Source organism: Pithys albifrons, chromosome 21 (assembly GCF_047495875.1).
Source record: "Pithys albifrons albifrons isolate INPA30051 chromosome 21, PitAlb_v1, whole genome shotgun sequence".
Lineage (NCBI taxonomy): Eukaryota > Metazoa > Chordata > Aves > Passeriformes > Thamnophilidae > Pithys > Pithys albifrons.
Genome location: NC_092478.1, coordinates 4227731 through 4255712, shown reverse-complemented (window position 1 = coordinate 4255712; position 27982 = coordinate 4227731). Strand labels below are relative to the sequence as shown.

The following is a 27982-nucleotide window of genomic DNA, read 5'->3' as shown; positions in this document are numbered from 1 at the left end:
TGGTGGTGCCCGAGCCCCTCTCTGAGCAGCGCTGACAGGGCAGGGGCTGGCACAGTTAGAGCTGCTGTGTTGTGTCTTGTGGAGCTGCTGTTGCATTCCCATGGTCTGTTGGCATGGCATGAGCTCTGGTTTGCCCCCCCTGCCCTGGGGATGGATAACTCACTTTGTCCTCTTGGTGCATGTCCATTTCTGAGCAGCCCAGTGGAGGTGGTGCCTTTATTAGATGGGGAGAGAAGAGCTGCCAGGCAAGTCATCTCACAAAACTCAAATATCTAATTTCTTTCTCTGTGTATATGTTATATTTGGTCCTTTTTCATCCCCTGACCTCGGATCCTTTACATTAAACAAACAATGGATGAAAGGAAAGTGAGCCTGGGAGGAGGAGAGAGTGTTGTTTAGAGTCTGAGCAGGTTGAAGCATGAGCTGCAAATGTGATTCTTGTGTCCCCAAGCCTGACTCTGTGCTACGCCCCATTGCATTGCAAGGTTGAAGTTTTGTGTAATGGCAAAATATGGCCTTGAAAAAAACTGGCTGCAAAGATTTTGTTTGTTTAAACAAAGGCTTTGTGATTCCAGAGTTGTCTCCCCTTTCATATGCTCGAAACCACCTCCTCCACCTCCCCTCTGAAATATGAATTTTGGAGTAATCCATCAAGAAAAAGAGAGACAGAGCCTTGATCCCTTGACTTGAGTTGAGCTGTGCAATTTATATCTACTGAGCATCTGGCTGTAGGGAAACCAAAAGCTCTTTTAATATTCTGCAGAGACTCTGGGTATACAAATGAGCGTGGGCTGTAGAGCTGAGAAATGGGGCAGAGATGCCAAGAGGTTTCTTTGCTGTTTTGCACAAAACTGACCTCCTGCCCCGTGGTGAAATTTGGGCTGGTTCCTTTTGCACTCCCCTCAGTGCCACTGTGACAATGTGCTGGAATCAGCAGAACCTCCTTGGGATGGAGATGTTTTCATGCCTGTCTTGTGACCGTGGTACGAGTGAGGAGTTTGAAGACTTGTGGAACTTTGAGCCTTGAGAGGCTGAAAGGTGCAATTATTTACTCATGAAATTCTGCAAAGCAGGAATGCCAAGTTAGGGAGGCACCTGGAGCCAGTCCTTCCCTGCTGTGGGTCACGGGCAGGAGTGGATCAGGAGTGGGAGCTGCAGGCAAAGGGCCTGATTGATCCCTGCTCAGCCTTTCACCAAAGCTGGGCCAGGTAGCACCCCCTGCTAAGGGGGTCACTGTTGGTTTGGGCTTCATGGCTTGGTATTTTCCAGCACGTGGAGTCTCCTATATCTCTTCCACATTAGACTTTTCCATCCCTCCAGCTGCATTCCAGGGGGAATGGGAAGGGAGAGGTGCTGGGACAGGAGCAGTGAGACATCGTGGAGACAGACTGGGTGTCACGGGATGTGCTGGTAACTGTCCCATGTGCATTATCTCCATTATTTATCCTCCCTGCTGGAGTTTCTCTAAAACAAATCCTGCCATGTGTTTTGAGGTCGGGATTCAGAGTGAAATCACAACTCCTTTCTTGGAGTTTAGCTGGAAAAGTACAAATCTGCCAAGGAGGAATAGAAGGGAAATAAACTGTGGTTCTGTGTAGCAACAAGTGATGGATTTCTGCAGATATGGAAAGCGTCTGCTCTGGAGTCCCAGGTCAGAGAGTGTGTATTTGCCCCAGTGTTATATTTGTTCCATGAGAAATAATGATGTGAGATTCTCAAGCTCGTTTTAATAACTCAGGTTGCTTTCACCCTGATCAGAAAATTCAGTTTCACAGCCTTGGACCCACCAGCTGTCAGGATTAGACACTAAATACTCCAGGGCATCATGGTCAGGGAAGATATTTATTAGCCTGATTTGTCACCACCATTCTCAGACTTCCTGCAAGGACAGATAAGAACCCCAGACCCTGAAGCACTGTGAGCTTTGGATGTGCTTTCTGAAACTGCAGCCCTGAGCATTCAGCTCTGGTTTGAAAGCATCCTTCTTCTGTTGGTCAGCTAAAGAAATGTCACAAGGGTTTGTTGGCAGGATGTTTGCCTTAGTAAGAAGATCTCTTGCATTAGGACATCCACTTGATGCATTATTTAAATTTCTTTTGGGTCCAGGCTTAAGTACTTCGGGTGTGGGTCTGGTTTTCCAGGCATTTCACAACAGGAAGGATCAGAGTTCAAATGCAGCTTGAATTTAAGTAGTTCCCTTTCTGACCTGGGCTGTGTTTTCTGTATGTTTTGACAGGCCCTGCTGGCACAGAGATGAGCTTAGTACAGATCTCCCATGCAGTGACACTGCTGCTCTCTCCCTGCTTCTGCCATTTTGTCCATGTAAGTCTGGCCTTTTCTGCTGCAAATGCTCCAGAGTTGACTCTTGGAGACACTCAGAGAGCAGAAAGAGCTGCAGGACTGGTGCTGATCCTGCACTCTGTCCAAGAGACAAGCAGAGTGTCCCTCCCCTGGGAGCTGGTGGATTCACTGCTGGCAGAGGGTTGGTACAAACCCCTTTTGATGAGCTGGACTCTCCAAAAGGAGCTTAAATCATCAATCCATCTGAAATTATGCACAGAGATGGTTTTCAGGCAGGTCAAGTCAATCTCTCTAAACCTGTGGGAGTTATTAATAGTGCAAGCCAGCAGAAGGGAGAACAGGACTCGGGATTGTATTTGCTCTGTAACACATCTGGTACATCCTTTGGCTCCAGGGAGCACTGGATTTATTCAGCCTTATCTTTCAGGGGGGATGAGCAAGATCAAAAGCCTGAAGCTGGTTACATGCAGAATGTAATTCCCTGTTTTACACACCACAAACAGATCCAGACCAAACAAACCTCACCCATTTCCTTCCCTCTGGGACAGTGCACTTATGGCTCTTGTATATTCATGGGACAATTCAAGCCAAAAAATAGTGTCCAAGATCTGTTGCAGAGAATAAAAATAAACAAAGGCTGAGTAAAAGAAGGTCCTGTCAGTATTGACTTGTGAGGAAATCCCTCCATCTGAGTGTTCCTGAAGCATCAGATGCTTTGTCTGCAAAATGTTGTGTGTTAGGAGGTGGGAGCTCCATGTCTGGCTCCTCTGGGAAGCTACATAGCTCCTCACAGAGGGCCAGGGAGACAATTCCTCTGGAAGGTTTGTGCAGAGGGTGATGGGTTGCTCTTTGCACTCCAGCAATCTTCTCAACCTGCAAACCAGGAGGGTGGAACAGCTGAGCTCCCTGGCACTCCAAGCCTTGAGCTCAAATCCTTGTGTGGCTGAGGGCCATTGGTACGTGCCATGTGCTTCATAAACCCACCAAGTGTTTGTGGGTGAAGACTGGAGAGATTCCTTGGAGCAGCAGGGGACAGAGTTGGCTGGGGGGAACAGCTGAATCCAGGTGTTGGGATGATGTTATTCAGGCCAAAAATCCATGTTCACCAATTCCTCACCACAGGAAGGCCCTGGGTTTGCTCAGCATCCTTGTCCCCTCAGCCTGAGCTGCTCCTCAGGGGCTCAAGTTGCAGTTCTATGTCCCCAGCCCTGTGGAAACACCAGAACTGAATCCTTCTTCTACAACCAGACAATGAAAACTGGCTCTGGCCTTTAAGGAGCACAAAACACACAGAGAGATGTATCTCTGTAGGGGATGTGAGATGACAGAGTTCCTCACCTTAATAAGGATGGTTTATTCTCTGAAATACTTTATGCTGTTGTGATAGGTGAGAGATCCACTCTGGGCAGCTCCTCTGAGGGCTGGGAATGGGCACTAACACACTGCTGCAAAGTGCTGGAAAAGCACCTTGCTGAGTGAATCTCTGCTCAGGGTTTTATCCCCCTTCACTCACTTAGAAGTTGCTGAGACACAAACGGAGGCAGAGCAGCAGCCTTGTGTTAGATAAGTGATGTCCTTTGTGTTGAGCAATAATCCCTTTAACCTGCACTCAGAGCCGTTTCTGGCAATGTTTGCTCTCACTGAGGCCCCTCTCAGGACTCCTTTGGTGGCTGCTGCCTCTCAGTGGCTCCTCTGCAGCACAGTGAGATGGAAACCACTTCATGCTGCACCTCTGGGCTGCATCAGCCCCCGGGTCTGCCTTGGATCTTCTGGCTGTCACTGAGCCAGATGGTTTGTGATGGGGCTGGGAGCACAGGAATGGGGCAGGACTCCACAGAGAGGGGCATTTTGTGGGTTTATTTCTTTTCTTAGTACGTGCCCAGGATAATGGTGTGGGAGAGGGAACTAAATGCAATGGTGGAGGTGCAGCCTGATGTCCTGTGAGGTGGCAGCACGTGCCACACCAGCTTGCCCCAGTGGCAGGACAAGGGTCTCTGCTGAGGACAGCAGGTCATGCTGGTTGGCACCATGAAAAGGCTTGAACTGGTTTGTACTTCATCTTCCTTCTGCCTTTTTGGAACAATCTCACTCTCTGCCTCACTAAACATCCCCAAACACAGTTCATGTAGTGTGGCTTTTGACCTGTGCAGTGGATTTGAACACTTATTTTCGCCCTAGAACTGACCTCGCCTCACTTTTCCATGTGCATGGATCAGAGGGATCAGGGTCTGCAGCCTCAAGCTGTGCATTCAAATGCCAAGTCCATGGAAGTTTCACCTCCCTGTGGTTTGTTCTCTCCAGAATGCATGAACTGCACGAGGCTGGCGGATATGACCGAGAGGCTGAACACGCTCGAGGCCAAGGTAAGCACCTGCCTTTATTCTCCTGTTTGGCAAACATTTCCAAGAGTTTCTGGTGAAAAACTGGCAACCCTGGAGAGATCAGGTGCCTGCTGTCCCACCCACAGTGAGGAACACTCTGTGGTGGTGCTTCTGCCCCATGAAATGAGGCGACACCGCTGTGCCCATGGGCACCACTCACCTCTAGTCCATCTTCTTCCCCTTCCCATGTGGGTTTGAACCGTTTCTCCTCAGCCTGGTCTTCAAGTGCAATCCAGTCCTGCTTTTTGATCCCTTTCCTGAAAGATGGGAGGTTCTCATGCATAGTTTAGTGGAGACAAACGGTAAGGGGAGACCTTCACGTTGTGGGGTTTTTTTCTGCAAATCATTTTAATTTCTACCTACTGGGATTGAGATAAATTGTTCCAGTTGAGCAACCAAGCAGCTGAGTCAGCACTCCCCTTTGATCTGGGGCCCTCCTGTGACAGCCCACTCCTGGCTGTTAGTTATCGTGCTTTGGGCCTTGTAAGGCATTTGCTGCTGTTATTATTCATTAACTGATGCTTATCAATGACATAAAAGAATTTGGGGAGAAACCTTTGTGGAGGGAGGTGGTGGTTGTCTGGTGGTTTTGAGGCCAGTGCATGATATTATGGTAATTTGGGAATTGTTTGTGCTGAAGTGAAGTGAGCAATGTTGTCTGGAATTTCATCAAAGCCTTCACAGTTATATTTCACTGCAGGAAAATGAAGGGGTGGGGGGAATGAAATTCTGGGGAGCAGAAACACTGGAGTGAAAACAACTGGTGTGGTGCAAAGGCCAGAGGGGAGCTGGGTGGTTTTCCTGGGCAGCAGCAGCTGGCAGGGCAGGAGAGGGGGCTGGGACTGACCTCTCTCTGCCTGAGACCTGAGAGCAGCCTCAGAGATGTAACTCAGCCCTCCCTGCTCAGGCTGGGCCAGCTGCACCTTTCTTTGTTTCCCAGGGTTTGCTGGGTCTGGCTCACTGGCAAAGGACAACCCAAGGCTGTTTGGACATCAGTGCCCCCACACCCTGGTGCTGCTCAGCCATGGTGCCTGGGACCGCATGTGAAGGGCTGGTGGCAGTGCCAGCTGGGACCTGGCAGGGCTTGGTGCAGGAGGAAGGAGGTCCCACCTGCCCCAGTTCCCTCAGGATGCCTTGGCTATGCTGTCACCTCTCTGATGCAGTGCTGCACTCAGGCAGCTCGTGTTGTTGCTGGGATGGGTTTCCTTCTGGCTTTCTTGTGCTCCCACACAGATCCAGGCTGGGGGGAAGGCTCATCAAAGGGTTTGCTTTCCCAGAGAGAAATGAGTTATTGCCTTCTGTTGTGAAGTACTAAAACTGTGTCTCTGCAAGGAGACCTTCTAGCAAGGTCCTTATCAATCTTTTGGCTTCCACTTTGTTTGAAAAGCTGGGGATGCTGTGCAAAAACTGACTGTAGCAATTAAAGGGAGAGTGAAGCAACACTACATGAATGCTGCTGCTGTACACAAGAGAAATGTGCTGATTCCCCCCTTTTTTTTAAGGTTAATTTAAGTTCAGTTTGATCTATGTAGCAATCTAATGAGGTCAGTTATTGTTCAGTAATAGCCAGCACCATTAAAAGGTGCTTGCAGTTGTTTGGTATTGTCTGCACTCCTGCTCTGCATTTTGGAGAAGGGTCCCTGTTTTGCTGGATGATCTGGATGGGAAGTTGTCTCTCAGCTCTCCAGACTGTCTTCTTGTAAAGCCTCATTTCACCACAACAAGCTGTTCCAAGGCAGACAGGAGTGGTGGGATGGGCACACTCAACTCTGCCACTGTCAGAGACTGTTCCCTCCCTGAATTTTGCCATCCTGTTCTGCAAAGACAGATGTGGAATTTCATCCTTCCCACGAGCAGAGCTGGATTTTCCTGCCACAGTCCTGCTCCCTCTGGAGAAAGTTGAAGTTGAGGGGCTTCGCTGCTTTTGTTCTTTTGAACTTCAGCCCAGCATGACCCTGGTGAGCTCAGGGAATGGCAATGGGCAACACCAGCCTGTGGTTTCTTCTTTTCCCTCTCCAGCTTTTATAGCAGCCCCCCTAAAACTGGGGATATAACTAGAAATGGTCTCATCTTTCTTATTACAAGGGTGAGTTGGTTCATCCAACTTGTAAGATCAGCGCCCAAAGGAGGTAACAAAAGTAACCCTTTGATTTTACTTATATGAGAGTTGGATCAGAAGGTGAGAAGCAAAAATCAAATATAGAGCAAATTGAATGAAAAATGACTCATTAGGGACCAGTGCTTGTCTTGCCCCTGGGGAGGTGAGAGGCTGAGACATGGCTCAACAGTGCACAGAACAAACTCTTCCTGTGCCTTACGCTCTCCTTAGCCCTGCTCCAGGTTGTCCTTGTGGCTGTGAGAGGGGTGAAAGTAGATGAAATCAGGTCATAGAATCATAGAATCAGCTGGGTTGGAAGAGACCTTTGAGATCATCAAGTCCAACCTTTAATCCAACCCCACTGTGATCACCAGATCATGGCACTCAGTGCCACGTCCAGTCTCACCTTAAAAACCTCCAGGGATGGGGAATCCACCCCCTCTCTGGGCAGCCCATTCCAATGCCTGACCACTCTCTCTGTAAAGAATTTCTTCTTGATATCCAACCTAAACTTCCCCTGGCAGAGCTTAAGCCCGTGCCCTCTTGACCTACTGTTGGTTGCCTGAGAGAAGAGACCAACCCCCTCCTGGCTACAACATCCTTTCAGGTCTCATCCTCATTTCCCATTTCCATGTCACCTCCCCAGGATGGAGTTGGCCTCTCCCATTTGCTCCATACCCACTGGGTGTGACAGATTTGAAAGCTTGATTGATGGTGTTGAGCTTGAAACCCACAGGCCTGTGGGAGTCTGTCAGGGAGGGTGGTGTTGGCTCACCTGGGATCCAGGGCAAGAAAGTGTGTGGGCTGGAAGAAAACCACCCCCTCCCCAAACCCCACCGTGCCAAACCTTATTTCTCTGCTGTGACAACTTACTTGACACCCCTCCAGCACCCCCTGACCCCGTGGGGAGCCTCCTTGTAGGGAGGGCAGAACGAGCCCTGCTTTTATTTCATAGCAAAGGTTTCACTTAGGCCAGCTCAGCGTGTCAGTGGGAAGTGTGTGCAGCTCTTCTTGAATTTCCTGAGTCTGGTGCTGCCCTCCTGTGACACAGGATGAGCCCAGACAAACCCTGAAGCTCAAGAGAGCAGCACTGCTGCCAACAGCGGGCAGGGCTGGCAGGGAAGCTGGCAGGGAGGGCTGGGATGCAGGCAGGGCTGGTAGGGAAGCTGGCAGGGCTGGCAGGGGTAGTGGTAGGTCTGGCAGGGGTACAGGTAGGTCTGGCAGGGGTACAGGCAGGGCTGCCAGGGGTACAGGCAGGGCTGGCAGGGGTACAGGTAGGTCTGGCAGGGGTACAGGTAGATCTGGCAGGGGTACAGGCAGGGCTGGCAGGGGTACAGGTAGATCTGCCAGGGGTACAGGTAGGTCTGGCAGGGGTACAGGTAGATCTGGCAGGGGTACAGGTATATCTGCCAGGGGTACAGGCAGGTCTGCCAGGGGAGCAGGCAGGGCTGGCAGGGGTACAGGCAGGGCTGCCAGGGGTACAGGCGGGGCTGCCAGGGGTACAGGCGGGGCTGCCAGGGGTACAGGCAGGGCTGGCAGGGGTACAGGTAGATCTGGCAAGGGTACAGGTATATCTGCCAGGGGTACAGGCAACTACATACAAATTTCTGCTCATTTTCTTCACCCAGTTTCTCTTAACAAGCTCCACCACAGAGCTCTGGGCAGAGTGTTTTAGTCCCAGGTTTGGGTCAGAGCTGGAGTGCAGCACTTGAGCTGAGCTGGTAAAACCCAGGCCTATCTCCTGACACTACTTTTGGCAGGTTTGTGGCTTTTCACTTACAGCTTTAATGCTGGGAGATAACGTTACACATTCAGTGTCTGATTGATTAATTGTGTGATTGATAAATGACATGCATATTTTTTGCATGAAAACAGTCCTTGTAATGTGATCTCTCCATGCAGAAGATTGAAAGGTTTTACAGAAAATCTTTGTCCCATGCACAGAATTTGATCAATATTTTGCTATTTATCTGCTATCAGCTCATTTGTTTAGGACAGATTCCCCACAGCAGCTTCACTACCCCGTGTCTTTGGATTATGAAACATTACTTGGAGTTTTAATGTGATCATTGTACAAAATGTTTCTGTATCTCCCCCTTCTTCCAAGCAGTTACATGAAATACTGGCAGCTGCCTGAGATGTTTTATGGGATTTGACTTTTTTTTCCTCTGATAGACACTAAAACAATTCCCTGCTGTAAGTGGAGAAATATTTGCAAGGCAGCAAACATTTCATGGTGCTGTGACATGGCTGAGAAATGGGGAGGGAACCCAGAGCTGGCCACGAGGCTGCTGCTGGTTCTGCAGGGTGGACACGAGCAGCTGCTTGACCCTTCCTTTTTTCCAGCTTGCACCAAGGTGAGCCAGGAAAGGCCCAAGCCCCTCATCTGGTCCCACTGTGCTGCCCTCCTCGCAGCTTTTAGAGCTCAGTGAAAGAGAAGAGCACGGGAGGCACCTGAGCCAGGGGATGTGAATCCCTCAGAGCTGAGGGCTCCTCACCTGCTGGGAAGGAGAGCTGACCCCAAAGCTGCTGTGGGAGCAGGGGGTGCTTTGTCAAGGCTGAGCTCACCTCAGGCTGGCCTGGCTCCATGTCCTCCACTCCTACATCCCCAGCAGGTGACAAGCAACACACTGGGCAGGCAGGAGTAATGTGGGTTTGAGGGTGGAAAGTTACAGCTCTGATGTATTTTTATCAGGTGTTTGAAGGAGCGATGGGGGATCTGCCTTCACTCTGAGCTCCTTTGGGTGCTTCACTGTGAGCTCTCAGCACAGGGTGGAAGGATTGCTGGAGCCTCCCTGGCTGCCACACCTCGGGCTGCAGAGCTGGCTCAGGGCTCTCCGAGGTGACTCCCACTGTGGAGCAGAGCCAGGCAGATCCCTGGGGGCTTCAGAGGACACGGCCAGCCCTTACCTCCTGCTGCTCCCTCAGGCAAAGCCTCCAGGGCTGCTGAGCTGCTGAGCAGTGCCTGTGTTTCACCTGAGCTGGTAGGGCAGCCCATGTTTTGTGTCTGCTCTGCTCTGCTCCCACTCCAGAAGGGACCTGCTGAGGAAACAGTCACCTCTTCCAGTCTCTCTTTTGGAAATCCCATAAACCTATTTGTAGAAAGAACAAGGACTGTGCTACCTGTGGTCTCACAGAAGCCTTTGGTCCATGTTTCTGCCTTCCATGCCTTGGCTGGTGACATAAACCTCACCTTTTGCTCTGCTTTGAGTCACCACCATGACATCAGCTATGGCTCCCCCCATAATTTATCAGTACAACAAAAACTCCTCCATGCACTAATTATCTTGTCCCCTTTGGCCAAAGCCTGTAAGATGTTCTAAGGATGAAGTCACCCAGGTTCTCCCTGGGCACCCAGTTCATCAGATTTTAGTGGGCTTTTACTGACTGCCTCTTGGCTTTGGAAACCAAGCACTTGTGTCTGCACTGGAGCCTGGTGTTTGCAGTGAGAGACACCATTCTCCATCAGATTTTGTGAACTCCCTGCTCAGATCTGTGTCTTGATGAACGATTGAAAAAAATCTTATATTGCCAAATAATTTGCTATAAAGAAAGACATGTCCAGCAAGTTATACAATTGCCATTATTAATCAGCTCATGTCTTTACAAGATCAAGGGTATCTTATTTTACATTGGAATTTTTAGCTGATGAGCTGGATTGATGCAGTTCCTTTGCCTCCTCTTTAGAGAGGGATGGAGGGGAGTTCATTCCATCAGCGCTTCAAGAGACCAAATATCCATCCCCTGTTTATTAATTAATAATATCCATCTGGATTTGTATCCAAAGAAAATCATTCGGAGCCCTGTCTTATCAATTTGGAAATCTTTGGAAGCCTGGCTGTTCTCTCCTTGTTTTTAGCACCTACCTAGTTACAGCACACCCAGAATGTGAGCAGAGAATAGATGAGGGAGGAGGTTTTTCTTGTGAAATCTCCTTTTGATGAGTGGGAACAACCAAAACAGGGTTCTTGAAAGCCACTACAAGCCAAAAACACACAGTCCTCTGACAGTGAACATCTCAAGAAGATGAAAACCATCCTCCCATTTCCATTGTCCCTGGCCTGAGCTTTTGATCTGATGCAAGAGCTGTGCTATGTGTGTGAAGTCTGGAGAGTTCATGCTGGCAAATGGAGAAGGAGGAGGTGGGTTGGGTGAGCTGGGATGGAGCTGCAGGCACAGAACACTCGTGTCTCTGCAGAGGGCTCAGGGGAGCTGGGTGGGTTCTGCAGCCCCATCCTCACCTCCCTGTGTGTTCCCACACTGCTGCTGCCCCAGCCTGGCTCCTGCTGCTCTCTTGGCAGGACATGTGGCCCCATTGCTGTTCCTTCCAGGCTCCTGACCCAGTCCTGGTTCAGCTGCAGCTGAGATGGGTCCTGGAAAGCAGAGACAGCCCCAGTGCTGCTGGGAGCTCCCTGCCAGAGGCTCCTCTCCAGCATGTCCAGGCAGGCTCAGAGTGGACTCTCCCCTTCCAGACATGCAGAAAGACAAAATCCACAGCGTTTTGCTGAGTTGAGGCCACCCTTAAACTTGGACAATGCAGCAAGAGGTGGGGAGGAAAGGTTTCCTTGTCTTGTGCAGGACCTGCTGCCCTGCCATCACAGCAGCAACCATGACTGCATCCCTCAGCTCTTCCTCTGCCCCTGCCCTGCCTGGGTGCCTGACAGTACCCATGGCATCAAGAGACATTTCATTTATATGGTGGCATGAGGGTATTTTCTGCCTCCACTCTTCACAGAGGCAGAACTTTGGTGCTGGAAGTGGCAATACCAACAGAGGTGGGCACTGCTTGCAAAGAAGACTCCCAGTGGAAACCACACATTCTTCACTTGGTGTTATGCCTCTACCTCGACCTTATTGACTAGAAAATACCAAGATTTTAATACTGAGACTTTAATCCATTGCACATTTTGCTAATTTGCTTTCTGGCTGTGAGCCCCTGTGGTATCATTTTCCAGCAGTTTACTCAGAGGGCTAGAAAGTTTCTTTTTTTTGCTTAATGAAAGTGGGAATTCTCCTTGAGTCCCTCAACTACAGCAATGGCAGCCTTAAGAAAAACAGAACGTGACAGAAAATAGATGAATGGCTCCAGTGCTATTGCAATAATGTGTAAGGAGCCCATTTGTGCTGTGTGAGCTGTGAGAGGACACTCCTTGTTGAAAGAGCTGTGTGTAGTTGGAGATTTTTGAATGTGACTAAATCCCTTGTGCTTTTCCTTCTTTAGTTTGGCTCTGTGGCTCTCAGGGATGTGAGAGCTCTCTTCTTTCTGATTTATTTCTTTTGGGCACTTCTTCAGGCTTAATCATAAAAACTAGAATTTCTCAGCAATTTCAAGTCTGGAGAATTCCTGACCTCTATCATTTCATGCCCAGGGAAAATAAACTTGTTACTATGGTTTGAGTCTTTAATGACTGCAAAGTATATATAGTCAATTTATAAAAGCACATACTGGATTATTCCGTGCATGCCTTTAAAGCTTTTACAGCATTTATCAGCAGAGCACTCATTTAAAACATGTTGTTTTAATGAAAAGGATACCATTGCCACTGTTCTGTGTTGATGATGTGGTAACACATTTTTATTATCACCCATAAAAGTGATTTGGAGCCGTTCCACTCCAGCTGTGACCTTGGGCAGGGCTGTTCTGGTGCTGCTCGAGCCACCAGGGAGGGCCACGGGCCCCTGTGGTTTGCTGGGCTCTGACCTTCACTGCCTTGAGTTCATATCACTCCTCCCACAGCTCTGCTGGGCTGGGGCAAAGCTCTGCCCAGCACAGCCCTTGTGTGTCCCCTCCTTGCAGCAGGAGCATCCCAGCCCTGCCCTGGCTGCAGCCCCTGCAATCTGCCACCCCCAGGGTTGGCTTTCCCTCTGTGGCTGAGCAGATTGTGCCAACATCCAGGTCTCTGCTGGGGAGATAAGAGGATGATGCAATAAATAGTATAAAGTGATTTAGAAAAGGTCTCAAGCCCCATGTCAATAGGAATTAAACATGATTATGGTAAGGCACATGCTGGAGTGTTTGTTGAATTGTTCACACGTTTCTTTTAAAGGTAAATAAATCATTGGGGAAGAGTACAGAGGGCAGGAGACAGAACCAGTTCCTTCCTCACCTGGCACTGGAGGAGCCTAATGGTTAAAAGCACTGTGACCTTACTCCTCTTTGCTTCCCTCAGAAAGCAGGACTCTGGATCTGGGAATAAAGATCCTTCCAATAACTGAATAAGAGTGACATTCAGTTCCCTTGCACTTAAGCAGCTCCCAGTTTAATTAGTTTCTGATTCACCCCTGTCAGGCCAGGACATTCTGCAGGAAGTTCATCATTTCTGGCACTGCTGCAATTCTGGCTCTCTCCAGGCCTTGCAATAAAGAAGTGATAAACCTTGTAATAATTGCAAGTTAAAAAACAAACAAGAGGAGCCAAGTCACTCTCATTTATAATTGCAGTGTGACTTCATTATGTAAAGACAACACGGCGTGTAAAAGCTAAACCTTCTAGGGATTTAATGGAAAGTTTGAGCTGCATTCTCCTTTATTTCCCTTATCCCTAAATCAGCATTGCTTAGGTGGTTTCCAGGCAGGAAAAGCTGATGCTGTAACAAACCTCAGTGCTGCACTCCCAGCACAATTCCCCCCTGTGGCTCTGTGTGTAGGAAGTGCCTTTGCTGGAGGTGTTGGAGATCTAAACTCTTGTTCTGGAAACTGCTCCTGCCTGATGGGCATCCTGTGTCCATCCTGGGCAGGGCTCCCTCCAGCTGCCAGGGCAGGGGCGGGGTGGCTGCTGCATCCCAGGGTGGCTAAAACAGGGCCTGCCAACCCTCTGGGGAAGTGGGTGCTGCCCTTGGGCTCTGTTCAGCTTCTGCTTGGCTGTAAAAAAACATTCCAGGTCAGTTATTCCAATTGCTTGGACTTTTCCAGAAGAAATCTGTAGACTGCTTTGTTATACCACCCTTGCCAGTGGCTGGGAAGGCAGAGGGATGAAGAACTTAGATCAAAATAGAAACTTTATTATTTCCTAAATGCTTATTTTGTGAAAACTTTAATTTAAAATGTTGATTATAAAGGGCAGTGAATATTCTGCTGGGCTTCACTTTATTTAATGGAATGTGTCAGTGGGCAGAGTCCACCTGGGTCCTCCATCCCTCTACTTTTTGGGGACATTGAGGTTTTTTGCAGCCATGTTAGAGACAAATTCCCAGTTTCATACAGGGGAGTGCAGCTTAATGAACAGTCTGAGTCATGTGTAGAGAGTGGGGTCACTCTTCCAAGGAGTGTAGGTTGTAAATGGCCCAAGTTGCTCAGGGATGTGGGTTTATTTGCAGGTACAGAAACAGCTGAGTTTTAATAATATCCTCTTACTTTGAATTAGTGCTCTTAGAGGAAATAGCCTCCTTTTTTCTATTTGCTTCAAAGTTAAAGCCCTTCAGCTCTTTAAGAGCTTCATATTCTCCCTTGTCTTTAATTTGGTCAGTATTTGTGCTTTGCCTTCCAGCCAGTGCTGGTGCTCAGTGTGCTCCCCTGGGCCTGCAGGCACCGACCCAGCTCTCAGCAGTGTCCCATCTCAGGACTCTGGGTTTGAACACATAACCCAGGGAAATGCTGTGCCCCCTGGCACCAACCTTGGTCCCTGGGTTCATGTTTCTGGGAGACAGTGCCACAGGAGTCTCTCTGGAGGCAGTGGAGCCCTCTCCAAGGAGGGGGTGTGTGATCCTGGTACAATTAACACACCAGCTTCATGTACTAATTGCTGCCACTTTTGAGAAAAGCAATAAAGCTTTAACACCAAAATCCCTCTGTTTGGGATGCAGAATTATTCCCAGCTTCTGCTGGCAAGGAGAGGAGTTTCAAGATCTCTTCAGGAACTGAGCCCATGTCTGAAACCATGTGCTGACCTTGTTTGCATTCCCTGTGTCCTTGCCCAGATCCTGCTGCTGGAGGCTGCGGAGCGAAGCCCTCCCTTGGAGAACAACCTGCCCATCACTGGGACAACAGCCACGTGGTATGATGATTTGCTGCCAGATGCCTTTCCCCTGCTGAATCCTGGGACTGTCCTGAGAAAAGCAGTGGGATCTGGGGGTAAGCCAGACCTGCTCCTCACCAACTCAGCCATCCCACAAATGGGATTCCTAAAGAGGAGGCTGTGCCAGTCTGCTCTGGAGTTGGAAGCTGCACAGGAGAGGGGTTGGAAGTCTGTCCTTCCTTGAGTACAACCAGGGCAGAGCAGCATGTTCTTGGAAGAAAGTAGCAAAGCTCACAAACTAACACATGAAGCTCCATGTTTCCAGCCATGATGCCCTGTGGCAGCCTCGATTCCTGCTGCCACAGGGATCTCCCAGCAGCTGGATCCTGCTCTCTGGGAAGCTGAGTCCTGTTAACCTCAGCAGGGCCTGCCTGTGTGTGTGTCAGTGTGTTTGTTTGAAGCCCAAACACTATGGATTTTGAGGGCTGGATGGATTGAAACATTCCTAGGGAAGCTCCAGAGAACCATCAGGAGCACAGTGGGGCAATTCCTCCTCACCTGCTGAGCTCTGGCTGCAACATTTCCCAGTCTGGCAGCAGTGCTGGGGGTACAGGACTGGGCTGCACAGGGAATTCTTACTTTTATTGGGACAAAAAGCTTTCCCATGAATAGCAACATCACTTGCAAGTCTGCTTTATATTTTCTAAATTTGCCATAAACACAATGGGCTGTTTTATGATCCCTCTTGTGGCATGAAAAAAAAATGCACTTAGAAGAAACTCCCCCTCTGAGCCCACTTGGCTAGACAGAGCCCCACGCATTGAATTTCCTTGACCTTGGCATCTTTTTCCAAGATCCCTGCTCTCTGCTTCCAAAGGCCTGTCTGTCTGGTGCTTTGCTTGCTCCCAGAGCAGTTCTTTAGTCTCTTCAGGGCCTTTTTTGCCTTTTTCTTCTTTTTTTTTGCCTTTTAATTTTCTCAGCCTGAGCAGTTTATTATGGCAGCCCTTCATGACTGCAGCAGACTTGGAGCAACCAACACAGTCCAGATGTGGTCCGTGTTTCTGATTTGACTTGATGCCACAACATGGAGGGAGGTTCCCTCACAGCATGTTCTGCAAAGTGTTCTCAGGGCCAGGAGCTGAGTTAGAGCAGTTCCCCAGTGTCCACCACGGGCTCCTCCTGCCCTCTCTGTGGCATTTATTTCTGCTGTCACAGCTTCTCTGCACCTGCACTTTGCTGTACTAAATAGGTCCAGCAGAATACTGGGCCACTCAAAGTCCTCTCCTCTTGGAGGCTCCTCACACATGGTCATCTCTCTCTGAGCATGGAGCAGGGACAGCCTGTCCCCCAGGCTCTTGGCAGAGCTGCAGAGCACAGCAGCTCCCCTGTAGCACCAGGGTGACTCCATGGGCCACCCTCCACCCCTGCAGCAAGTCCAGGAGCAGCTGGTGGTCACCTCCAAAAAGCAGGTGATGATGCCTGAGCTGTGTGTGAGCCTGTGGTGTCAGCCAACCTTCCAGGCTCTGTGTGTGCTACCAGGTGGGGTCCTTGCTCACTGTTCCCCCTTGTTTTTGTAGCCTTGATTTATTTAACCTAGTGTGGAATAACAACTCTGGAGTAATAACTGGGAATCAGGAATGCACTGGACCGTTTCGAGTCAGGACAGTGTCTTTCAGCAATCAGAAACAATCAGTTAAGTTGCTTATTGACATGTGGTTGCCTGCTGGAGCCCCTGTGGGCTTCAAATCCTTGCTTGGCTAAGGAGCTGTGGGGATATTTCTGGTTTTATCTGCATCTGGGACCACATTTGGCTTCCTTCCCTCCCCACACCCATCTGTATCTCCAGTTCCAACCCAGCCAAAACCACCTCCCTGTGGATTTGGGGGAAGTGTAGGGAATTCCACACACTTGGTTTAGGATGGAGGGGAACTGCCCACCTTGTGTGAGTTCAATGCTGTGCTGGGACTTGTGGCCCAAAGCTGCCCCAGGTCCTCCTGCAGAGCTCGCAGCCCTCGGGAGATCTTTCAACAAGTGGGATATTGAAGTAGGTGGAAGTCAAACCTGAGTGATGTGGGGCTGTGGAAAGCCCAGAGTCTTGGTGGAACATTCCCTACTTTGCCCTCCTTCTGGGTGTTCAGCCAAAACAAATCCAAGCTGTAGCTTGGCTGCCACCAAGTTTCTCAGCCAGATGGACCAAGGGCAGAGCGCTGGTGCCTGACACAAGGACGGTTGACAGCGACAGGATGCTGGGAATGCTGGGAGTGTTTCTGGATGACCTTGGAGCTCTGAGTTGGCTGATGCCTCTCCAGGCCCAGGTCCAGGAAAACGTGCTACTGTTTATGAGGGTAGTTATTTCTTGTGTGAGTGACAGGGCTGAGAATAGACAATCATTTAAAAGCAATCAGTGCTGTTGAGACAGCTGCACCCCTGGCCTTTCTGATCAGCTTGTTAATCAACAGGATACATTTTTCCGAGTATTAAGAAAATATATATACTCTGGCTGAGCCAGTTGGCAGCAAGAGACCTAATTTTTCATCTCTCTTTTTTCTCTCTCTCTCTTTTTTTTTATTTTTATTTTTTTTCACCCTGTCCGTCTTACCCAGAGCCTAAAGGACACAGAGGTGCAGAGGAGCAGCTGATACCTCAGGGTAAGTTAGTGCTTTCTGCTGTTTCTCTTTCAAAGCACAAACTGTCCTGCATGTGATGTGTCCCAAAGGCCAGGAACCCTCAGAGATTTGGAACCTTCTCCTTCATATTTTTGGAGGATAAGCACTTGCCCCTGCAGCAGAGCTGATTGATGCCAGCTGAAGATTTGGCCTATTCATTTCCCTCCCCCCTTTTCCCTCAATCCTTCCCTCTTTCTTCTCCCCTTTGCACTTGTCTCTGCTATGCTGGTAACACCATTTGTCACCAGTATGAGCATTTATTGGCCTGACACATCACTCAGTGCTGCTTCTCCCAGCCTTTCCTTCAGCACTTTCCCCTCCAGGGAAGGAAGTGCCACTTTCTCTAAAGCTCTGCTGCAGCAGAGTGATTGAGGATGCTGCAGGAAGGGATTGCTCCTGCTCTGGTGGAGTTCATGGGATTGAGTTTTAAGGTTGCACTGAAGGATTGAGGCTGATTTGTACAAGTGAGGGAAGGCTCTGACCCACACTCAGCACCACAGCATGTTGTGTTTGCAAAACAGTTTCTGTTCTTCTTCCTTCTGTGCTGGAAAGGATTTGCTGCAAAAAAGTTTCAGGTGTGCTGGGGGCTTTTGACAGAGGCAGGAATTGTTTGCAGTGCCAGGTGAGATCCATTCAAAGAGATCCTCACAGAAATGTCTGCAGTTTGTGTCCTGTGGGTAACCAAATGGATCCAAATTAAAACTTTACCTTAATTCCTTGTTCAATACTCAAATCAGATCTTTAATGATGACTGAATGCAACACAAGTACAGGGACACCTTCCCACACACAAAGCCTTTGAGCCTCTTTGGTCTTTCCAGTTTCACCCTGGATTAGAGGTGGATACATTTCATTTTTGTTAGAGAAAATAATTTGGACATCTCTCCAAAATGAAAAAAAAAAGAAAAGAGGATAAAATTTCCAGGGGGGTCTAATATTGGGGATTATTTCTTTGTTCTGAGAAATGAGGAGAGTTTGGATGAACGTCTGGGGTGACATGGTTTTTAGCCCAGCTGGGCTGTCCCACAGGATTGGGAACAGGATCCAAACTGGGAGTTGCAAACGTTGTGAGCCCTGATTTTCTGGTGTAGTCCTGGGCCCTGTGGTACCAGCTGGGAGGGTGGTAGTTGGCCAGTTCCTTTCCTCCTTCTCTCCCTCTATTCCCACCCACTCTCTCCACCCCACATGCAGCATGTTCTCCTGGCACTGCTCTTGGAGGGTCCAGTACCTCTCCTGGTACTGGGAAAGGGGAAGGACACTCCTTAAGAGTTGCTCAAACCTTCAATTGCTCTGCTGGGTTAAGGTCACACATAACACAGGGACTAAAACTTGAAACCCGAGTGGGCTGAACTTTGGACTCATCCCTATGTCCCTCTGGCTTTGGAGCTGCATCTGCCCCTGTTTTCAGATACTCTGAGCCCTCTGGTAGCCCAGAAACCAGGAGCCTCTGACTCTCTTGGCTCTGGCAGTTAATGCCTTTCTTGTAACCAGTAACCACTTAATCTGAGCAGACAGACTAACTCGCCCACGTCTCCGAGCTATTAAAGGCTTTGCTGCTGTTTGCACAGTGTTTAAGTGTCTCTCCACGTGAGCCAAAGATGTGCAGTGTTTTCCTGAAAAACACTATAAAATTGCCAAGTGTTGTTATTGTGTTGATAGTCTGGAGGAAACAACATTAAGATTTTATTTAGTGTCATCAGAAATAGCCCCTTTCAGATCACAAACACTGCCTGCACCTTCTGTGGGCTCACTGGGGGTCTGAGTGGACTTACCAAGGAACATCCCACTGTGCTCCTGGTGCCTCCATAACCCTGGAACCCTGCTCAGCACCCTGGTCATGGATATCAGTTGGAGACATCTATTTCCTTCAGAAGTGGGGGTGCATTAACTTCAGTTTAGGGTGAAAAAAGCCTGTGCACATCATGGTGCACTTGGAGATGAAGGAACCCAGGAAACAGGGAAACCTCTTTGATGCAGAATCTCTGGGGGACAGGCAGAGATCAGCCAGAGCAAGTGGGAGACAGGGTTTGATTGGCTTTTGCAAATCTATTTTGTGTGTTTTGATCCACTGGGACTACCCTCGAGCTGATGTGTCTGGATCAGCCCAGCAAAGGACAGTCAGAGCTGTTCAGGCCTTGGGGAGGGGACAGTGTGGGCTCAGTTTGTCTGCCCAGCACATCCCAGCTGGAGCAGCACATCCTGCTGACTTCTTGGGGAGGGTGTTGTGCTTGGGGACATGTTTTTTCTTTAAGGATTGGAGGAGGAAGAGGAGAAGCAAGGTCCAGTCTGGCTCTTCTGCCAGACAACTCTTGCCACCAGTGCCACCCTGTCTGGGCACAGCTGCATTTCTGTGCATCTCTGAGTCCCCCTCCTCTGGTTTTGAGGGTGCTGAAGACCTTCTGACCCCAGCAGTGTCCTGATCTCCAGCTAATTTCCTTTGTGAATGTTTTCAGGGCTGCCAGGACAGGTTGGTCCTCCAGGCCCTGTTGGACCAACTGGTCTCCCAGGACCACCAGGACCCAAAGGAGAGAAGGGCCAACCCGGGGAGAGGGGCCCAGCAGGGCCACCAGGTGAGTCCTGGAGGAGGGCAGTGCTACTGAGATGGGAGAGGTTTCACCTCACACAAATTGTCTGTGACAGCAGGTCATGAAAGGCCAGACACACAAGATGTTGAGCATCTTCAGTTGGTCCCGAATCCATCGCAGTGAGTCCCCTGAGTGCTGAGCTCAGCCAGGAGCACTCAGGGCAGAAACCACCTGCACAACCATGCCAGAGCTTGGGATTTCCTGTGGAGCTGCAGAGATCCTGTCCCAGAAAGCTGCAGAGCAGATCATGTTTCCCCATGCTGCTCAGGAGCTGTGAGAAGCAGTGTGGGAGCTGTCAGCCTCTGCAGCAGAGCCTTCCCTGGTTAACCCTCTCGCTGGGTGCCTGTTTTAACTCCCTTTTTTCTCCCCCATTTGTGTCAAGCTGCCAGATGCCAGGATGTCAAACTAATGGTGCTTTTGTATGTAAAGGGAAAAGGTTATGAGGCCATTCTTTGAGAGAACACTCCGTTCCTGAGCTGGGAGACTTTCTTCATCCTCACAATGTTCCTCAATGTTTTGATGAAGGTGATACTACACAATAGGTGCCAGACCTCAGGCTCTGTGCTCTCTGTGGCTCAAAGGCTGTGCCTTGTAAGTCTGAGCTCAGGAAAGATTTCAAACTTGGAACATGACTTAAATGTGAGAGCAGCCCTGACTACTTTTTTGGCACTTCCTGGCAACCTGTCAATGGCCAAAGTCTGGCCAAGGATGTGTCTGCCTTTTGGTTTCTCAGTTTGCAGTGAGAGCCTTCCAGCCCCACAGGAAGCAGGACCAGTCTGTGCTGGGCTGCCTGTGCTTCCCCTGCTCTTCCTGTGCTTTCCTGGCAGCAGGTGACACACAGGTGTGCCTGGAGGGCAACAGAGAGATTTGATTTCACACCTTGCTTTAGTTTCTTGCTCAGCCTCAGGGAAGGGGGTGATTTCCCTCTTTCAGGAATAAAGCAGCTCAAAGGCAGCAGCTTTGAGCTGAATCAGCTTGTCTGCTTTGCAGAGGAAAATGCTAAACAAAAAAAGGGAATATTGGGAAGCTGTTCCTATTTCCCCCTGCATCCCTAATTCCCATAACTGCAGTTCAGGACAGAAAGTCTTTGTCTTGTTGCTGCCTTTTCATATGTTGGCATTGTCAGCACATCCCCAGACACACTAACACATCCTCTCCTGCCTCTGCACAGGACTGTTGGGACCTCAAGGACCAAGAGGACTTCCAGGAGAAACTGGGATCCCAGGTCCCCCAGGACCTCCAGGGCCACCAGCCACCCCAAGCCTCCCTCTTACCTTCCAGCAAGGGGTTCTCTACTCACTCCAGCCCACGGCTGAGAAAGAAAGTAAGTTCCCTCCTCAGTTCCCACGTGGTTCTGGTGCCTCAGCAGGTTGGGCAGGCAGGGGAGCAGCTCAGCCCTTCCACCTCTGGCTCTGCCAGGCCCTGGGAGCAGCAGGACAATCTGCCTCCCTTGGGTGTGTCTCTTGGAAGGTCCTGTTCAGGATGAAACACTTTAGAAGCTAAAGGGGTTCACCTCTCCAAAATTAAGAACTAAGTCAGTGCTCTCCTAAAATCATCAGTGAGAACAGGGAGTGCGGGATTTTGCTCCCTGGTTTTTTGGGTCCATCACAGCTTTGAGGAGGTGACTTGGTGTCCTTGCAGCTTTCATCATGAGTGGCTGCTGGGTAGAGGGTCTGTAGGGAGTGACAGAGCTCAGGTAGTGTCACCTGAGAGACAAGGGGGAGGGACATCCAGGCCCTGGCTGGTTGGGTGCTGGTGCACCAAAACTGCTGGTGGGAGCTCTCTTTGTGCCACTGCTGGGTGTAGGAGGGCCAGGGCTGCTCAGAAACTGGTGTGGCAGTGCCAGGGCTGTTCAGGAACCAGTAAACACCAAAATTTGTGACTCTGGAATTATGTAACAGGACAAGGACATCTGTTCTTGCATACCTTTTCCTGCCCCCACAGATGCATCTTCCACGTGCATTTCTGGTGCCTCCACATTTTCCCACATCCACAAACACAGAATCACAGGCTGGAATTCTCACACTGAGCCCATGATTTATCCCTTCCCTCTGACTGGAGGGTCAGGGGATTTTTTTGTGCCTATGGTGATTTACAAAATACATTTATTTGATTTGTGCTGTGCAGGGCAAGAAAAGGCTTTCCAGGAAAGGCACATCCTGCTTTTTGATGGATTTGGGCTTGATTTGCCCACTCCTGTGTGCCTGGCACCCAGGACTGAGAAAGCAGAGCTCAGCTGTGTCTCCACTTGGCTTCTAAACTCCTGGAGCCCCAGCTCTGTTGGGTCTCCCATCCCCACTCCCCCAGCCCTCAGCTGTGCCTCTTGCCCAGCTTTGCTGCTCATGGCCAGCTTTGAGGCTTGGTTGTCTTAGTTACAGCCAAGGATTAGGAAGTCTCCCCATGTCTGACACTTATCTAGAGCTCCCCTTTCCCTTCCACCCACTCTGCTCTCCACACTCCCTTTCCTGAAAGTGAACAGATGTATTTTTAATTTGGGAGGAATTTTAACAGCTCCATTTCATGTGCAGTTCCTTGGACAGGATGAATAATTGCAGTCCCATACCAAGGGCTTCAGAAAATATAAATTGATATCCTGCATTTATGAGGGAAGTTTTGCATTACAGACCCCTCACTCCTCACAGGTTCACACCAAATGGGGTCATTCTGCATTCAGCCTTTTATTCCAAGTGATCCTTAAGGATGCTTTGGGTGCTGCTGCTGCCCCTCCCTCCAACCACCCTTTCAATTCAACTCTTTCTTGCAAAGGAGTGAGAAAATTAAGAAGTGCATCAAGGCTTTGATTACACAGCTGGTGTGAGAAGGGTGAATTCTGCATTGTCCCAAAATGGGAAGAGGATAAATGAGTGGATAATTATCTGGATTAACTCTGGCAGCACTGGGCAGCACAGGCTCCCACAGGGACTGGAGGGCAGTGAGGAAATGTTGGCTGTTACATTTCCATCCCTGGGCTTCCCTCCTTCCATGGAGTTCTTGCTTTGCACAAGGAGTAGCCCAAAAATTTATGGCAATTTTTCTTAACACAAAATTAACTGCAAGTACAAGTATTGTGTGGTCATGATAACATTAACAACCCTATCAAGACCATTTTCTCACTATTTTTCCTCTGTGGTGACTGACTTTGCCTACCACAGGTCGGTGGGAAGCTCATCCTCCTCCTAAGCAATAAAGCTTAGCCTTGGAAATCCTGAGTAGATGGAAAAAAATATTTACTTACTTTGAATGGAGCACATCTGAAAACTATAAACCCAAGATTCCAGGTGCTGACAGCAGGGGGAAGCATATTCCTGGGAATGGGAATGGGAATGGGAAGGGGCAGGAGCACTCAGGGAACTGTGAGAGTGGTATCAGGGTGTTTTTAGCAGCCCAGTGTTTGGTTCTGCCTGAACATGCTGAATGTCTGTGCCTTGATTAATCCCAAGTTCCTGCTGGCAATATTTATCAGCAGGCAGAAGCCAAAAATTGGGAGACAAACGTTTTCTTGCAGTTTCACTCTGCTGTGGTAAAAAGAAAAAAAAAAAAATTAATCCCAGTTGTTTCCCTCCAGATCAGGTAGCAGAAAAAAATTAGGACAGGATTACTTTATTTCCATCCTGTCTCAACAAATCAAGTCTATAATGGGGGAATTTATGCCTTAGTCAGAAACCTCAGAGCCAGGCCAGAGGCTGAAGTGCTGCTCCCCTGCTGGGAGAACTGACTTCCTCTGCCACTTAAAAATGAGTGATCAGGTACCTGCTCTGGAGTCAGCTCAGACCTACTCTTGTGCTAACACTGAGGCTTTGTAGGGAAAAGTAGGAGAAAATAATGCAATTTTTGCTCTGTTGAGGCTGTTTTCTTACATCTCAGTGATTTCAGTTTGCAAAGGACACATGAGATAAAATCAGCTTTTTTCATAAAGTCATCACAGTTGGAAGAGACCTCTAAGGCCACGTCAGGTGTTAACCCAGCACCACCACCATGGTCACCCCTAAACCGTGTCCTCAAGTGCCACATCCACAGGTCTTTAAACACTGCCAGGGATGGCGACTCCAGCACTGCCCTGGGCAGCTGTGCCAGTGCCTGAGGGGACACTGAGGCACAGTGGGGGGGTGTGCCCAGCACATCAATGAACAGAGCACAGGCCAGGGGTTTAGGAAGTGATATCCCAGTTCCTGCTGCCGTGGGAAGCCCTTCTGAGGAAGGAGAACAGAGCAGACGAAGTAAAGGGGAAGCAGAGGAAGAAGGGAACAGGGTCTGATGGAGAAAACCAACAGCCTGTGCCCCTGAGCTGCCCCCCTGGCTGGGCAGGTGCCACTGTGTCCTTGAGGACATTCCTGTGCTGTTTCAGGGTTCCCCTTTGCAGGATGTCTGGGCCCTCTCCCAGAGGGTGTAGATGCTCCCACCTGACCAGGGCAGGCTGGTTGCACCTTCCTCTTGGCTTGGCTGGGCTGGGAAGCTCTTGGAGCAGATTGTGCATTAAGGTCTTCTCAGACATGTCAGGCAGTCATCTGCCTTCTGCTCTGGTGTGTCCAGGAGCACTGACACCAGATCCAGCCCTGGAGCCCAGCAGGGCCTGCCCAGGGCAGGAGGGGGCTCAGAAGGGAAGATTCCTGCTACCATTTGATGCTGGTTTGTGGCTGCTCTAAGACCCTCCAGCTGCAGAGGGCCCAGAATGTCTCCCTGTTCGTAAGGAGAAGGGAGTTTAAAAGGACATACAAGTTCTTCCTGCTGCTGTTGTACAGGAACATGGAGAGAGCAACTTAAAAAACATGAGGGTTGTGTTTTAACACGGAATCACAGAATCCCAGACTATTCTGAGCTGGAAGGGACCCACAAGGATCATCGAGTCCAACTCTTGAGTCAATGGCCCACACAGGGGATTGAACCCATGGCCTTGGCATTATTACAACCAAGTTTTAACCAACTGAGCTGATCTCAGGGTCATCCTTCAATCCCATTTCATTGACAGCATGTTTTATTCAGAGCTGATCCTGACAGGAAACCTGGATCTGGGTGAGTTCTGCCTGGCCATGGTCCTGCACTCCCCTGGCCAAAGCAGGAGGTGCTGAGCTCCAGGGCTGCTGCTCAGAGCCCTCTTCTGTGCCACAGTCATGGAATCACCTTTCATAAATAACATTGAGTCAAATGTCAGGATGGGTGGATTTGTGGGAGTAGCTCTGTCATCATAATAATGTACCATTTAGCTGGAATGTTTTGTAACCCAAATCTTTATCCCTGGCTTTCCTCCAGAAGTAATTAAACCCTGGCTGATTGCAGACAATCCTCTGCCCCTCTCAGTGGATGTGCCTTTGATTTTGTTGACCACTTGTACTTTAAAAACAAAAGGCTCTGCAATTGTTAATGCCTTCACTACTGTTTGATGCTCATTTCCCAATTTCATCTCACTCCCAAGCCGTGATGGATTTTGACATGGTCAAATAAAACTCAAATTAATTGGATTACACACTTCACTGGGGTACCTTTCCATCTGAACATGAAAACAGGCTCGGTTGTTTTGTTTCAGGGCTGTGAGGAGGGGAAGATGAATGTGTTTAGAAACAATACTCAAATAAATACCTGTTTGTATTCAGGCTTTAGGCACAAAATTTGGTTCTCAGAGGGACCTGGGTTGGATCTTGTGCTGTTCTGCTGCCAGGAAGGCATTGCAGAGATATCCTGTCATCCTTGGCAGTTAAAGCCATTGCACAGTTTTCCCTTGGAACTACTTGGAACGAACCAGCTGGAAAGGCCTCTCTATCACTGCCAAAGCTCCAGAAGCTGAAAAGGCTTCTGCAAAAATTTCTGGAGAGTCCACCTGATGACCTTTGGGCTGACCTCTGCACAGCCAACAAACACCTTCTGATCTTCCTGACACTTGCAGTGAGGCATTTCCAGTCTTTTGCTGCAGAGGATTCCTCTGAATTGTGCTGGGATGAGTTGAAGGGATGGGTGGAAGGAATCATGACTAAGCTCGAGGTCATGGGCAGGAGGAGGTGGACATTATTCCTGTGGTGGCCTCCAGCTGTGGAAAATGTGGGCTTTGCTGTCCCAGTGACCAGGAGCCAAATAATCCTTACTGGGAGGAAAGTTTCCTGAGCACATGGAGGGGGCAGAGCACACCCTCCCCCTGGGCCTTCCTGCATCCTTAGACCACATGGCATCTCCCACCACCACCTCACCAGGCTGGGGGGATGTGCCAGGCTGGCTCAGCAGGTCACTGATGCCAGGCAGGAGGCACATCCAGATCCATCCTTGATTTGGTTTTGGCAGCCAAGCCAGATGTGCCTTGGAGGTGGCAAACTTTGGGTCAGTTATTCCAAGGTTATCCCACAGGTGTGCAGGGACACCGAGTTTTTGACAGAAAGGACAACTTTTCTGGGGTGATCAGAGGTGAGATGGGCAGCTCTGCAGGTCTGGGGGACTCAGCCCTTAGAGAGCAAAGGGCAAGTGCTCCAAGAGCCCAAAGTGAGCATCCTGCAGCACTGCCTGCCCTTGGCCAGCAACGGGCGCCAAAGGATTTTGGAGATAATCGAGTTTGCTCGCCACTGACTCTGCTCTTCGGCACAGATGGAGAAGCCCAGCTGGCCTCCACCGTCATCGACACCATCATGGCTGGGCTGCCCGGGCCACGGGGAGCGCCAGGACCTGTGGGGCCACCAGGTAACAGCGAGCTGGGCTGCAGGGCTGGGCTGCAGGGAGGGGAGCACAGGAACTGCTGATGGAGGGGTCATGGGCTGCCTGCAGGGGAGCCAAGTGGTCCCTACTGGAGGTGCAGGAGTGGGGCCAGCAGTGGGAAGGTGGCAAGAACTACCAGGTTTCTCATCTCTTGATAGTGGCAGATGCTTTTATTTTCAGCAGGACACATCTTGAGAAGGGGCTGACTAAAAGTCTGTCTTTAAGAATGGGCTGTGCAGGGAATTCCTTTAGGAGAGCAGAGTTTTCTCAGCCCTGCTGAAATCCTGTCCTGGCTCTGTGGAGCTCCACCAAGCAGGATCTGGCCAACTGCTCCGTGATGTTTATGGAGACTTTGGAGCTGCTTTGAGCTACTCCAAATCTTCACCAGCATAACTGAAATCAGAATCTGGGATGAAAATTGAGTGGCAAGTCTTTCTCTCTGTACTGATGGGTGGCTTAAATGATAATATTCCTGCAAACATCAGCACTTCCCTGTATGATGCATATTTAGGAGTGAACTCCCATTAGTTGCAGAAAAGGCTTTTCCTTTCATTAGGAGGGCCTTTCAATTATCCTTCAATTCCTTTATTCTTTGACTGAAGCATTTGTGTGGTGCATTAATGATTGAGGCTGATTCAGCTGTACTTTGTGTGTAATGTCCACATTGTTTCATCTCAAGGGTTTTGACAACTCAAACAGAGACGAGTCTTGCTAAGCTCAGACTGAGCAAAGATCTGTCTCCCATTTGCACAGGTGTAATTTAACAGCTCCTGTTGAGATATAATTATTTTTTCAAAAGTGACTGTGTAAAATAAGTTGACCTGTTTAGACAGTGTTTAACTCAGCCTGGAAGCTGCTTTTCTGTGGTACAGACTTTAATTTATTGCCACTGGAGTGAGCCAAGAACGAGAGCTTTGCTTTGCCCCACTCAGCCTCTCACCTGGCTGTGGCCAAGCTCCATCTCCTTCATGTTCATCATCACCTTTCTGACCCACCACAGACCAACTGGAGCAGCCTTGTGGCTTCCCTGCCATCCACAAGACTCTTTCAGGAGCAGCACCTGCAGCCTCTTGCTCTGATGTAGCTGTCTCACAGATCTGGTTTCAGTTTGCTCTAAAGTTTCGTTTTAAGCAGTGGAAATGTAGGGTGTCAGTGACATCCTTCCTGCCTATTTTCACCTTTGGATTCCTCCCAGAGCTCTAACATCTTCCCCAGGGCACAGGGATGTGTTGTGTCAGCAGCACTCCAGTGTGGGATGGATTCCTGGGATGGATGAAGGGCTCTCACCTACTGGGAGGCTCAGCAGAGCATGAAAGGAAGTGCAGG

General features: G+C 49.4%; 1 protein-coding gene across 1 annotated transcript in view; it reads left to right on the top strand.

Annotated features, from left to right (window-relative positions):
• Positions 1–27982, top strand: part of COL26A1 (collagen type XXVI alpha 1 chain) — a 157696-nt gene that overhangs the window by 115077 nt on the left and 14637 nt on the right. Inside the window, exons 4-8 of the mRNA XM_071575250.1 lie at positions 4603–4664; positions 14697–14850; positions 19853–19969; positions 21156–21308; positions 26549–26641. Of these exons, the coding sequence (XP_071431351.1) occupies positions 4603–4664; positions 14697–14850; positions 19853–19969; positions 21156–21308; positions 26549–26641 (579 nt within the window). The remainder of the gene's footprint in view (positions 1–4602; positions 4665–14696; positions 14851–19852; positions 19970–21155; positions 21309–26548; positions 26642–27982) is intronic.